This window comes from Liolophura sinensis, chromosome 1 (assembly GCF_032854445.1).
Source record: "Liolophura sinensis isolate JHLJ2023 chromosome 1, CUHK_Ljap_v2, whole genome shotgun sequence".
Classification (NCBI taxonomy): Eukaryota; Metazoa; Mollusca; class Polyplacophora; order Chitonida; family Chitonidae; genus Liolophura; species Liolophura sinensis.
Genome location: NC_088295.1, coordinates 76800942 through 76813604, shown reverse-complemented (window position 1 = coordinate 76813604; position 12663 = coordinate 76800942). Strand labels below are relative to the sequence as shown.

Here is a 12663-nt window from a genome sequence, read left to right as displayed (position 1 = left end):
TCTGAAAATGCCAGCTGTAACATAAATGCGACTACACTCACTGCCATTGTTAAAGTGCTAACATTTTGTCACTCAGTGAAATGGCTAAGTGCAAAATACAATTTAACTAACCTTTGACATTGGGCTGAATGGGATGATTGGAGAGCTAGATTTAACCATGGTTTGTGATTACATGCCACCATTAAAACTGAAATGTTATATAGAATTGTAATAATATTAAACCCAATAATCTGGCAGGGTTGTGGGAGGGGCAGCGTATAGGCCTGGCAGGGTTGTGAGAGGGGCAGCGTATAGGCCTGGCAGGGTTGTGAGAGGGGCAGCGTATAGGCCTGGCAGGGTTGTGAGAGGGGCAGCGTATAGGCCTGGCAGGGTTGTGAGAGGGGCAGCGTATAGGCCTGGCAGGGTTGTGGGAGGGGCAGCGTATAGGCCTGGCAGGGTTGTGAGAGGGGCAGCGTATAGGCCTGGCAGGGTTGGGGGAGGGGCAGCGTATAGGCCTGGCAGGGTTGGGGGAGGGGCAGCGTATAGGCCTGGCAGGGTTGGGGGAGGGGCAGCGTATAGGCCTGGCAGGGTTGTGAGAGGGGCAGCGTATAGGCCTGGCAGGGTTGTGAGAGGGGCAGCGTATAGGCCTGGCAGGGTTGGGGGAGGGGCAGCGTATAGGCCTGGCAGGGTTGTGGGAGGGGCAGCGTATAGGCCTGGCAGGGTTGTGGGAGGGGCAGCGTATAGGCCTGGCAGGGTTGTGGGAGGGGCAGCGTATAGGCCTGGCAGGGTTGTGAGAAAGGCAGCGTATAGGCCTGGCAGGGTTGGGGGAGCGTGTGAGAGGGCAGCATATAGGCCTGTATTGTTAGGTTAGCAATTTCCAAAGCACCAAAAATATAACCCTTTATAAACTGGCCTGAAAATTTAAAATTATCTTATATCATGTATGTTGCTACAAAATGTTACAAGCTCTGTTATCTAACATTAATAACGGGTAGCATTTTTATGATGGCAAGACTCATATTTTACCACATTTACCACGATGGATGATTTTACACTTTAAATGTCGGGGTTTTAAGACTGTACTGCTTGCGTTGGCTTGTGTGTCAAGTCGAAGATTTCTAACTATACTGGCCGAAGTGCTAAATGTAAGTAGCAACAATGATTGCGATGGCTGTTCTGCTAACCCTTAGTCAACTAAGCTTCTTAACTTCAATGATTACTATGACTTGAGTGCTCCTCCGTCATTAACAAAACTACGCTGGTTGCCATGCCTGGTCCATTTATATTAACGCGGACCTCGTCACTGTATAGGCAAGTCTTCTGTCGGCCTGGCTAGGAGCAATGTCGGATATCATGTGAGGTCTAACGACAACTTACGGAGTGTGGAGTTGTCGTCCGCTAAGATGATCTCCTTCAGGTGTCTGGGTGAAGGTCGGTCAAGTCCTCCGTAGCGTACTCCAGGCTTCGTCACGGAATGAAATAATAACACTAACGGTGGGCAAGTCATTAGGGTACTGGATAGTCACCCTGGCAGAGACAAAAGCAAATATTGGACCAGATACAGGGTGGCCATGCCCGTGTAGATATAGACAGATTATGAAGATGCCTGTACATATAACTTATCAAGACATCGTGGTAATGTTAATAGCTGATACGTGCACATGTAACTTATCAGGGCTCAGCGCTAATGGCGGATGCGTGTACATATAACTTATCAAGGCACCATGGCAATGTTAATAGCGGATGCATGTACATGTAGCTTATCAGGGCACAGTGCTAATGCTAATAGCGGATGCGTGTACATGAAGCTTATCAGGGCACAGTGCTAATGCTAATAGCGGATACATGTGCATGTAACTTATCAGGGTACAGTGGTAATGATAATAGAGAATGCGGGTGCATTTATATGTAACTAATCAGGAAACTGGAATGGATGGCGTTAGACTTGCAGACTGCCAGAAAAGCATAATTAACAAACATGTCTAAATAAGGTAAGTCTGGTAATAAATGGTTATGTTGTTGTTATAGTGTCAGTGGGACACTATGTGGGACATCAATGATAGCAATGCTTTCATTGATGTATATATTGTCAAAACAATCTATAACAGTACATCTGCAGACAAGTCCATACAAGCACAAGGGACTAACATGAATTGATTCTTTGTTATCGGTATTCCTCATAGAGTAATGTTCTGAGACCTTAGCAACTGAATATTTCGCCAAAAATTGGTGCTGTTTTATATTACTCATGAGTTTGTGAAATAATACAGCTAACAAATGAAGTAACGCTCGTGTTTTTAAATCATTATTCTTAAACAGGTGTCATAAAATGTAGTCTATTATTCTTGATCTTTATATGAAAGTATAGGTCCTGATAGAGGATCGTGAACCAACAGAGAAATTCTCGTGTTATGTGACATCGCGCAATCTCATGAGTGATAAACGACATGTTTGAACTTTGTAGCGTTTGTATTAAATATATTTTCCATATTTATGAAACAAAATTGTGTAAGACATCGCCAATTTGGCTTGCTATAGCAGTTGGCGAGTTAATGCGATCCCGTGTTGTATATTTCAGCTGGCAAACCCTGTCCATATTCTAGACCCTTTGCACTCACCTGGAATCCTGTAAAATGCCGGTAACTTCCCGTGAAGGGAGATAAGCTCACTGGCATCCTCATTAAACCCATGCTCGTCGTTACCTGCATTATATTTGATGCTATCTATGGGGCTGAGGTCATCTGTCTCAATGTGAAAAGCTCGGCCATATTCCCTACAACAGAACTGATTTGAATATGACATGGGATTGGCAAAATCAGGACACAACCAGCATAATATCATTGAAAACAACCCGGATTACGCTCACTGGCTGGCAATTTACTTTGGGGTGAAGAAAAAACGGAGATTTAACAAAAAATTATTTAGCTGATAACTGATAGCAAAGTTGATGTCACAGGTAACAGTAGTGATCTCGAATTTGTTGTGCCACCTTCCGGGTTGTTACAAAAAATGACCTTTTATCTTCGGTTTTTTTTTTCGGATCCATTTTCTAACAATTCATGTAAATTAACAGGAAAGGATTAAAATAGGACATGTTTATGCCATGTCCGCAAACACGACATGCTTATGCCAAGTCTGAAAATACGACATGCCTATGCCAAGTCTGAAAATACGACATGCTTATGCCTTGTCCACAAACACGACATGCTTATGCCAAGTCCGAAAGTACAACATGCTTATGCCAAGTCTGCAAATACGACATGCTTATGCCAAGTCCGAAAATACGACATGCTTATGCCAAGTCCGCAAATATGACATGCATATGCAAGTCCGCAAATATGACATGCTTATGAAAACAATGTACATGTATACAAAGTGACGCTGAAGCAATGTCTGTATGGTAATGTTGAAGGCAATGTCTGCATGGTAACGCTGAAGCAAATGTCTATGGTGACGCTGGAACCATATCTGTATGGTGACGCTGTAGGAATGTATGAATGACAATGCTGAAGATATGTCTGAATGGTGAAACAAAAACAATGTTACGATGACAAACGCTGACGCAGTGTCTGTACGCCGACGCTGAAATCTTGTCTGCATGGTGACGCTAAAAGGTGAGATTGAAGTAATGAATGCATGGTACACTGAAGCAATATCTGTGCGCTGAAACCCTCACTCCATATTGACGCTAGAACAATGTCTACGGTGACGCTGAATCAATGTATGAATGATGTCGCTGAAGCAACGTCAATACGCTGACTCTGACGTAAAATTTTATACGGTGACACTTGTACCGCGGAAGCAATGCCTATATGGTGAAGCTCAGACTCTGTCTGTATGGTGACACTGAAGTAATACATGCATGGTGACGACGAAGCAATGTCCTATATAGTGACGCCGACGTAATGTGTGTGTGGTGACGCTAAAACAATGTCTCCACGCTGAAGCTGGCGATGAAGCATTGATTGCTCGTCCTATCTGGACATCAAGCAAATTTATTCTGCCATCAAGCCTATATAATTGCTGGTGTTGTAAGAACTGAAAATAATACATCTGTAAGCCTACGTATAACTGGTGGGTGGGTGGATAGGGGGGATCAATTATTTAATCATTCACCTGTGTTATGCGAGTGTAAACATATGTATACGTTTAACTGGTCCACATACTTCCTGGCTGACGTTTTCCAACATTTGTCCGGATTCTACCATACTTTTGAACTGCCTAAGCTTTTCCAATTCCGAGGATGTGAAAACCAGTCGGGCTTTGTCCGTCACCGAGTTGCACCGACTCAGTTTGGAGTAAAACATGAAAAAAATTTTCAACGCTGACAAATATCACAAATACTAAAATCCAAACATCTGGTCTGCATGGACGAAAGACCCGAGTCATCTCTGTAGCAAGTAAATACGGAAGAACAGGGATCGGAAATACCCCCAACAAAATTCCTGCGGGAGAGGTGGTCATCGAGAAATAGTTCCAATACATTTGCCATCGGGATTTAACACCTATGAAATAGACGTCAGGAATTAAACGTGAAACTGTAATAAATTAACCCACAAGCAGTTGTCCAGAATTAATTCACATGAAGTTATCAGGAATTCATTCACATGAGGGCCACACTATTTTCGGTATTACTTATCCACGAACAACGAACTGATCCTTGCACATTAGCAACCGATCCTTGCACATTAGCTTGCAGCCTTTAACAGTCTACTCTCGGACTGGCAGCGCAACAGCTGTGTTCTTTTCACATGTGGGCCCGCCAGTCAAGGTGAGGCTTTATTCCGTCGCCCCGTGCCCTGTAGGTGAGCGGTAACAGCTCCGGGCGAAAAAGGCCCCACCCTCCCTTTCTCCGTGAACGCTGTCATTTTGGTGGTATCCTCCACTCACACAGTGATATAAGTTAAGACTAAAAAGGTGAATAGGGTTGGGAAACTTAGACAATACAGATATTGTTCCGGCGCCTTGAATGTTTTGTCATGGGCAGTCCTTAACGAGCGCATAGGATCAAATAAGCACATCTTTTTAAAACGAAAGTCTAGAGACATCATTGCGGTATTAAGTCCAACTTTATACATGTCTGTCGTTCAAAGTCACCAAAGATTGTGTGACATTATGTGGCAGTATAAACAATAAATATCATAAACACAACTTGCCTCTCAGAATATGTTTTATTATGTTTCCTTATATATTGACAATAACACTGAATATTATAGCGAAAACTTCAATTCCAAATACTTTTACAATTTGGCTTGCATGTGGGTTTGAGCACTGGCATAATCACAGACATGTATGAAGGCTCTGTACAACTAGAAGCATTGCTAACTCATTAGAACGCCTTCATATAGTGTCTGGGTTATGCTGCTGTGACAACGTACATCAGCCGGACACCAATCGAGAATACTACATTCCAGTGGAGCTTAAGTTTGGACTGCGGTTAGTCAAATATACCTTTACATGCCCTGATTGTTAACTGTACATATATCGTTTTACACAATAAATTTGTGTGTCAAGGATATTCCATCAAAGGCCATCATTCTTTGAATCCGTCCTAGTTTCTTACTTTATAGGCCTATACTTTCCTCATTTAGTGATTTGTGCTGAACGTGGTTTTGGAAACTGGCCTTGCGATTGACCCAGAAAGTCAATTTTGAATAACGGCTGGTACACTTGCATCTGTTTCTACACCCAGATTCACTCTATGTTTGTTAATTTTACCATGAGTACTGGGGCCCTTTGCACAAAGCGATCGTAGCCTAAGTGGATTGTAACTACAATGGCAATTTATGTAGAAAGCATATGTTGCCATGGTAGTTACAGTCAGCTTATGTTACGATCTCCATGTGCAAGCGGCCACTGTTTCTTGTAAGTAAAGATGGATGGAGTGCTCAGCATCTCCGAAAATGTGGCTCATAATCGTGTCTAATTTCGCCCAGTTGCAATCAAAGCACAACTGCGATACGTACTTTGATTATGTACAACTTATACACTAGCGTGGCACGCAGTTTGGGTGAAGATTTAAATTTAATCGGCTATAACATTCTTTCATCATCATGTACAACTTCTGCTTCTCTTGGTATGAATCCCCCCTAATTTCGTACTGAATATATTTATATTTAGTAACCATCTGTCTACATATGTCAATTACCCGCCTTCATCTGCTTATATACCTCAGCAGGTCTTAAAACACTGAACTCCTTCAGTATATGAAACAGATGTCAAATCACCAAGTATACTAGTGCTCAAAAGAAAGTATACACCAAAACAAATACATAAAAATCGCGCAAAGTAAAAAATTGAGAAATTATCCATGATGAGCCCTATTACCCGTGTAAACGCCGATCCATCCAGGGAACAAACTGGCCCAACAAAGCAAGATTTGCCTAAACTTAGCATAAAATCGAAAAATGGCCCTTCCACGTGTAACACGACATGAACGTGCATTTTGGCGCACGTCGACGGGAAACGTTAGGAACACGGTCGTCAGAAAAACACCAGAGGTATGCTACTTTTGAGCCAAGTTGAGCGAGAGAGAGCTGTCGGCATGGCCCAGCAAGGAGCGACCAACGCCGCCATTGCCAGAACCTTTGGTTGCACAAGAGCAACTATCGTCAGACTTATGCAGCAACTCCGGCAGACAGGCGTTACATCCGACAGGCCTAGGAGCGGAGCGGTCGACCACGCGTCACCACCCCCGCTGAAGATCGACACATCCGGACCATTCACCTCCGCAATCGGAACGTAACTGCAACGTCAACGGCGGCGACGGCACTAGGGCACCCGGTTAGTCGACACATAGTCTACCGTTGACTACGTCAACACGGTATTAGGGCACCTCGACCGTATTGTGGAGTTTATCTGACGCCTCAAATCAACGTCGTCGGCTGATATGGGCCAGGCGCGTTCTACGCTGGCAGAGGCGTTAATGGGCACGGGTAATGTTCTCCGACGAGAGCAGGTTTTGCGTGTACAAAAATGACGGTTGGGCTAGGGTATACAGGCGTGTAGGAGAACGTTTGGTGCGAAATTGCGTTCAGCAAGTTCGAGCGTTTGGAGGTGGTAGTGTGATGGTGTGGGGAGGCATCTGCGGCGATCTGAAGACGAGGCTGGTGGTGATTCATGGGAACCTCAATGCTCGCAGATACACGGATGAAGTTTTACGACCGGTTGTAGTGCCATTCATCCATCAATAGCAAAGAGGAATTTTGTACCAGCATGATAATGCAAGACCTCATAATGCAAGATTGACGAACAACTTTCTACAGAACGCCAACATCGATCTCTTACCATGGCCGGCATGTTCACCCGACCTCAATCCAATTGAGCACTTGTGGGACCACCTGGGCAGACAAGTCAGAAGACTGCCAGTGCCACCTGTGACCGTTCAACAGCTGGAAGACTGTCTCCAACAAGAATGGCAACGAATCACACCTAACGTCATTCGACGCCTGACGTCATCAATGCGGCGACGTGTTGTGGCCTGCATCAATGCCAATGGAGGCCACACTCGCTACTGAGCATGATTTGAATGACATTTCCAGCGGGAAAAATGCTTCATTTGAATTTTGCAAATGTGTAAATGTTCTGTTGATACCACATGTCTTTGACTGACCATCAAACCAAACCTTCACCATTTAATGAACTGTATGTATGGGCGTTTCAGGTGAAATGGAATATTCTTATGGAATTAAAAATAATTTCAAATATATTTCTTTCCGTTTTTATTTGATGTCTGATCAAACAGCTGTATACTTTCTTTTGAGCACTAGTTTATACAAATACAAATGTCAACCCAGATGGTGTACAAAGCCAAACTTACAGGATTTTGGATAGAAAGTGAAAATTTTACAATCCATGCTGACAGCTCACATGTCTGCCTATATCGGAACACTATATTATGAAAGTCAAATTATCGAGGCTAACACGAACTTTAATAATAGCTCACGACGCTTACAATAACTTACATAAGTTTTAAAATGTCTGTTGTCAGTAAACATCATCTTGGCTCAGGTTACACTCTGACTTGTCTCGCTGCGGACGGTGTCCCTGGTCCTCCGCTAGATGGCACTTACGTCCCCTTAGCAAATGATTTGTGAAAAATGGTATTGCTAATGCCAATTACATGAGCAAACAGTCGCAAAGGGAAGTCACTGACATGAGAATTAATTAATGGTTTTCTTCAGCCAAGATGTGACATGATACATAACTATTTACACATGCAGATTACAGATTACATAAAACACCATAATGAAAGTGTTATCCCACATGTGTATCAAAGCCCTAGACAACTCCCTCATCTGTCGAGCCTGTTTCCTGTCATGGCACAAAATCTGCCATGATCAAAAAGCACCTCCTAATCCCCAAAAGAAATCCCTTCTAAAGAATGAATACAGTTTCCGATATCTGGGAACACACCATATATTGTTGGTGAAATAATTTCCACACATCTACGCGTTTGTTTTGTGTACCCCCCCCCCCCCCCCCCACCCGGAAACCTGACCATGCCTTTTTCCCATGCCCTCATCCCCAAAAGAAATCCCTTTTGAAGAGTGAATACAGCTTCTGAGGTCAAGTAACACATACGGTGGCCCATATACGAAATTTTCCTTTTTTCTTAACATTTGTAACTTTCTTAGGTTTTCACCTGGGTGAAAACGTTTTCACCCAAGTGGAAACTCACGTGATGCAAGAAGCCTCGTTCTCGTTTCCGTGGGCAGAATGATGATGAACTATAACATGTAAGACCTTCAGAATGACAGAGAAAGGCGTGGATGAGGCAAGTCACATGGAATTCCACACGACCTCCCAATAGAGTGTCCCTAAAATTTTATCTGTAGTCAAAATGATTTCATCTTCCATTAATAACCCGTCCTAAAGTTCGGCTTCCCACGGAAACGAGAACGAGGCTTCTTGCAGCACGTGAGTTTCGCCCAGATGGAAACCTAAGAAAAAGTTACAAAAGTTAAGAAAGAAGGAAAATGTCGTATATGGGCCACCGTAAACACCCTATATATTACTCGTGAAAAAGTCCACACAATGCCACATGTTTCTTTTCTGTAGCCCCGAAAAACTAATCATGCCCTCTTTTCGTGTCCACATATCGCTAAAAGAAGTCCCTTTTGAAGCATGAATACAGTTTGTGAGGTGTGGGAACACACTATATATTACTCGTGAAATAATACCCCAAGATAATGTTTAAGCCTGTTTAGTCCATACGCTTTGACTTGGCGTGGGACTTTTCCTCTTCGATTCCTCGGCAGTCTGCAGCAGAGCCAGACGTAACTAATCGATAAAATTTTAGTGGGGTGCTACATCACGATATTGCCCCAAGAGGCACCTTCAGTAAAACAGGACACCAGAGGTTTGAGGTCTGAAATGTAGAATTTGTGCCACCAAAAGCCTCTTGGGATGCAACAGGCCACCTCTCAGCAATTCACGACTAAGAGTCCAGCTGAGGAGACATTACCTACGTGTTATCCACATTTGGGGGTGGTTCATTTGTACTGATGATGAACAATGGGAAAAGGAGAGAACAAACAGCCAGTGTAAGATAAGAAAAGCAAAACATACATGTGATTTACACTTTTGCACAAGGTAAACAACCTGTTATTATTTCACAAAATTAACTAAGCATTTCTCACATTATTTACGTTTACGTTTTAGTGAAATTTAAGCAAGGTGAAAATTTAAACAATCATTTCCCCAGCATTTGAGAGCTTTCATATTACTGAATTCACATCTGTGTTGATTGATGCACAATGCATTGCAGAAATCAATCACTGTTCTGCCTTCAGTGAATATACATGAAGCTGCCAAAGACAGACAGTCTTCGCATGTATGTCTTTAAGGACCCACTAACCTGGTGACCCTCATGAGATTTGAATCTGGGATCTTCATGACAACAGCCTTCACATTTATCAACAGATCACAGGAAAATTTCTTCTGTCTACCCATGTAGGCAACAAGCTTCCTTAAATTTTTAAAGCACTTTTTTCATTGGAATTTATCCTAAACCGTTCTGTGCCAAGATGTATTTCGTCATGGGGAAATGAGGCGTAATTACATCCTGAACTGTGCCGCGCCGGGGTGTATTTCCCCATGGGAAAATGAGGCGTTATTACATCCTAAACCGTGCTGGACCGGGATATATTTCGCCATGGGAAAATGAAGCGTTCTTACATCCTAAACCGTGCTGTGCCAGATGTATTTCATCATGGGGAAATGAGGCGTTATTACATCTTAAACCGTGCTGTGCCGGGATGTATTTCGCCATGGGGAAACAAGGCGTTATTACATCCTAAACCGTGCTGTGCCGGTATGTATTTCGCCATGGGGAAATGAAGCGTTATTACATCCTAAACTGTGCTGTGCCAGATGTATTTCATCATGGGGAAATGAGGCGTTATTACATCTTAAACCGTGCTGTGCCAAGATGTATTTCGCCATGGGGAAACAAGGCGCTATTACATCCTAAACCGTGCTGTGCCAAGATGTATTTCGTCATGGGGAAATGAGGCGTAATTACATCCTAAACCGTGCTGTGCCGGGATGTATTTCGCCATGGGAAAATGAAGCGTTCTTACATCCTAAACCGTGCTGTGCCAGATGTATTTCATCATGGGGAAATGAGGCGTTATTACATCTTAAACCGTGCTGTGCCAAGATGTATTTCGCCATGGGGAAAAGAGGCGTTATTACATCTTAAATCGTGCTGTGCCGGGATGTATTTCGCCATGGAGAAATGAAGCGTTATTACATCCTAAACCGTGCTGTGTCGGGATGTATTTAGCCATGGGGAAATGAGGCCTTATTACATCCTAAACAACTCACAGTAACAACGATATTTACTTTAAATCTGAGTAATGTTATCATTAAGTGATCAGAAAGCGCTCACGAAATGCCGTTGCAGTTGGGGATGTTTTAGCAGAGAACTTAAATTTTTCAATTTTTCACAACCTATGCTGACGTCCTGCTGTAGTGGAGCTTTAGGTATAAGGCAACTATGCTATTTGGTTTTCATGGTTTCGCTTGGTCGTTGTGTTGTAACATATTTTCAGGTTATATAGGAGACCGATAGGCTCTCTTACATTCCTCTCTGAATGGGGAGAATTCACATTTTGTTGATTCAAGAGAGATTTAAACCGTTCTGATAATAATGCATTGAAATGCCATCTACATAATGTCATCAATTAGGACGCTCAAGCCACTTAAAGACCTTTATAGTCGTTATCCTAAAATGCTCCCCTTGCAGTCGGGAGACCCGGGATCAAACTCGGGTTGGGTCAATCCAAAGACTTTAAAAATGACACTTGTTGCTGCCTCGTTTGAACGTGGGCACTATGAGGTTTGGGCAAGGACACATGACTGGTTGACCCAGTGTCAATATAATGTGACTGGGTAGGATGTAATATCTGGTGTCTGTGGCATGATTCGTGTAATTCAGTGGCGGCAGCGCTTTGGTGGCATGATCTCGCCCTGCCATAAGAAGACACCCTATATATACCTTTGATGACACCTTGTCGTCATATGGCTGAAAAATTGTTAAGTACCACGTTAAACCCAAAACATACATGGATACATAAAACTGCTGCCTGGTCTTACTAATAATAAAACTAAGCAGGTGTTTTACTGATAAGTACTAAGCATTACTTTTTCCAGGATAACAAAGTTTGGCGCTCGAGAGTGCTATACACCTCACTCAAAAGTGAATGAGACTTACGAAAATTGTGTCGTCGATGACAATATAATAGCAGAATTGTTGTTATTCCACAGTCCGGCGAGCTCTGAGTGAGTAATATAATCGTTCATCACCTGTGTCCACAATCGGCCAATGATGGCTTATCAGTGTTATCAATGTCTAAAACTTGTCATTTCTACAAAATCAGCGTGGGGCGGCAGATTCCATTCCTTCGTGTTTGCTGGTTCTAATATGTTCTCGCAACGATATGGTTGAAATACTGCCAGTGTGGTATGAAACCCCAACCATTCAATCGATGCTTTCACATAAACTACAGTTCTCAACTAGCTCAAAGTGGTATATCACATAAAACGCCGTATTGAGAGCAATAAGTACAAGTAAACAAAACTGATTCACTGGGACGGATAAACAATAATATGTGCCACGGCGATACAAACGGCTACACAGTAAATCGTTTCCCTGAAAATATGTAGTTACGGCTTATTAATGGCCGTATTATGAACTCCCCCTGTATCTCTTTGTTGTTTAATTGAGGTAGCGTAGAGCGAGGTTAGCTTACTCGGCACCATGGCGTCTGTGTGCAAGACAGATGCAAGAACCAAGGCTAACCTCTGGAGCAGTTGCCTCAATTCTAATTCTTGCTTATTGATCTGTTTGTCGAAGGCTTTCTTTTGCGAGTCTAAATTCTGGTGCTCTTTACGGCATGCCACTTTTTCTCTAAAATTGAGATGGAGGATGTGTTCGTGTTGCTTGCTAGTGCCGCAGTCGGGAAGAGGTTCGTCAGACGCCATTCAGTTGAGCGCTGTGGGAAATCGCTGGGTTGCTGGACAACAAAGCAAGGAAATTTGCCCCTTCAAGGATAAACTTCGGTTTCCGTTTCGGACAAATAACACCTCTTAGGCCTGGGATTAAAAGCATCGTATTAGGGAGGGCCCATCTGGGCGAAGCAGGAAGATGCGTCTCCAGGATCTAAACTCTTCCGACAA

At 43.1% G+C, this 12663-nt stretch overlaps 1 protein-coding gene across 1 annotated transcript; it reads right to left on the bottom strand.

Moving 5' to 3' along the window:
• Positions 1-216: 216 nt before the first annotated feature.
• On the bottom strand, positions 217-12468 carry LOC135464164 (formin-2-like). The gene is made up of 4 exons (XM_064741667.1): positions 12287-12468; positions 2598-2752; positions 1357-1467; positions 217-833 (listed from the first exon to the last, which is right to left on the bottom strand). The coding sequence occupies exons 1-4, from the start codon at positions 12466-12468 to the stop codon at positions 217-219; spliced, it is 1065 nt and encodes a 354-aa protein (XP_064597737.1).
• Positions 12469-12663: the final 195 nt, after the last annotated feature.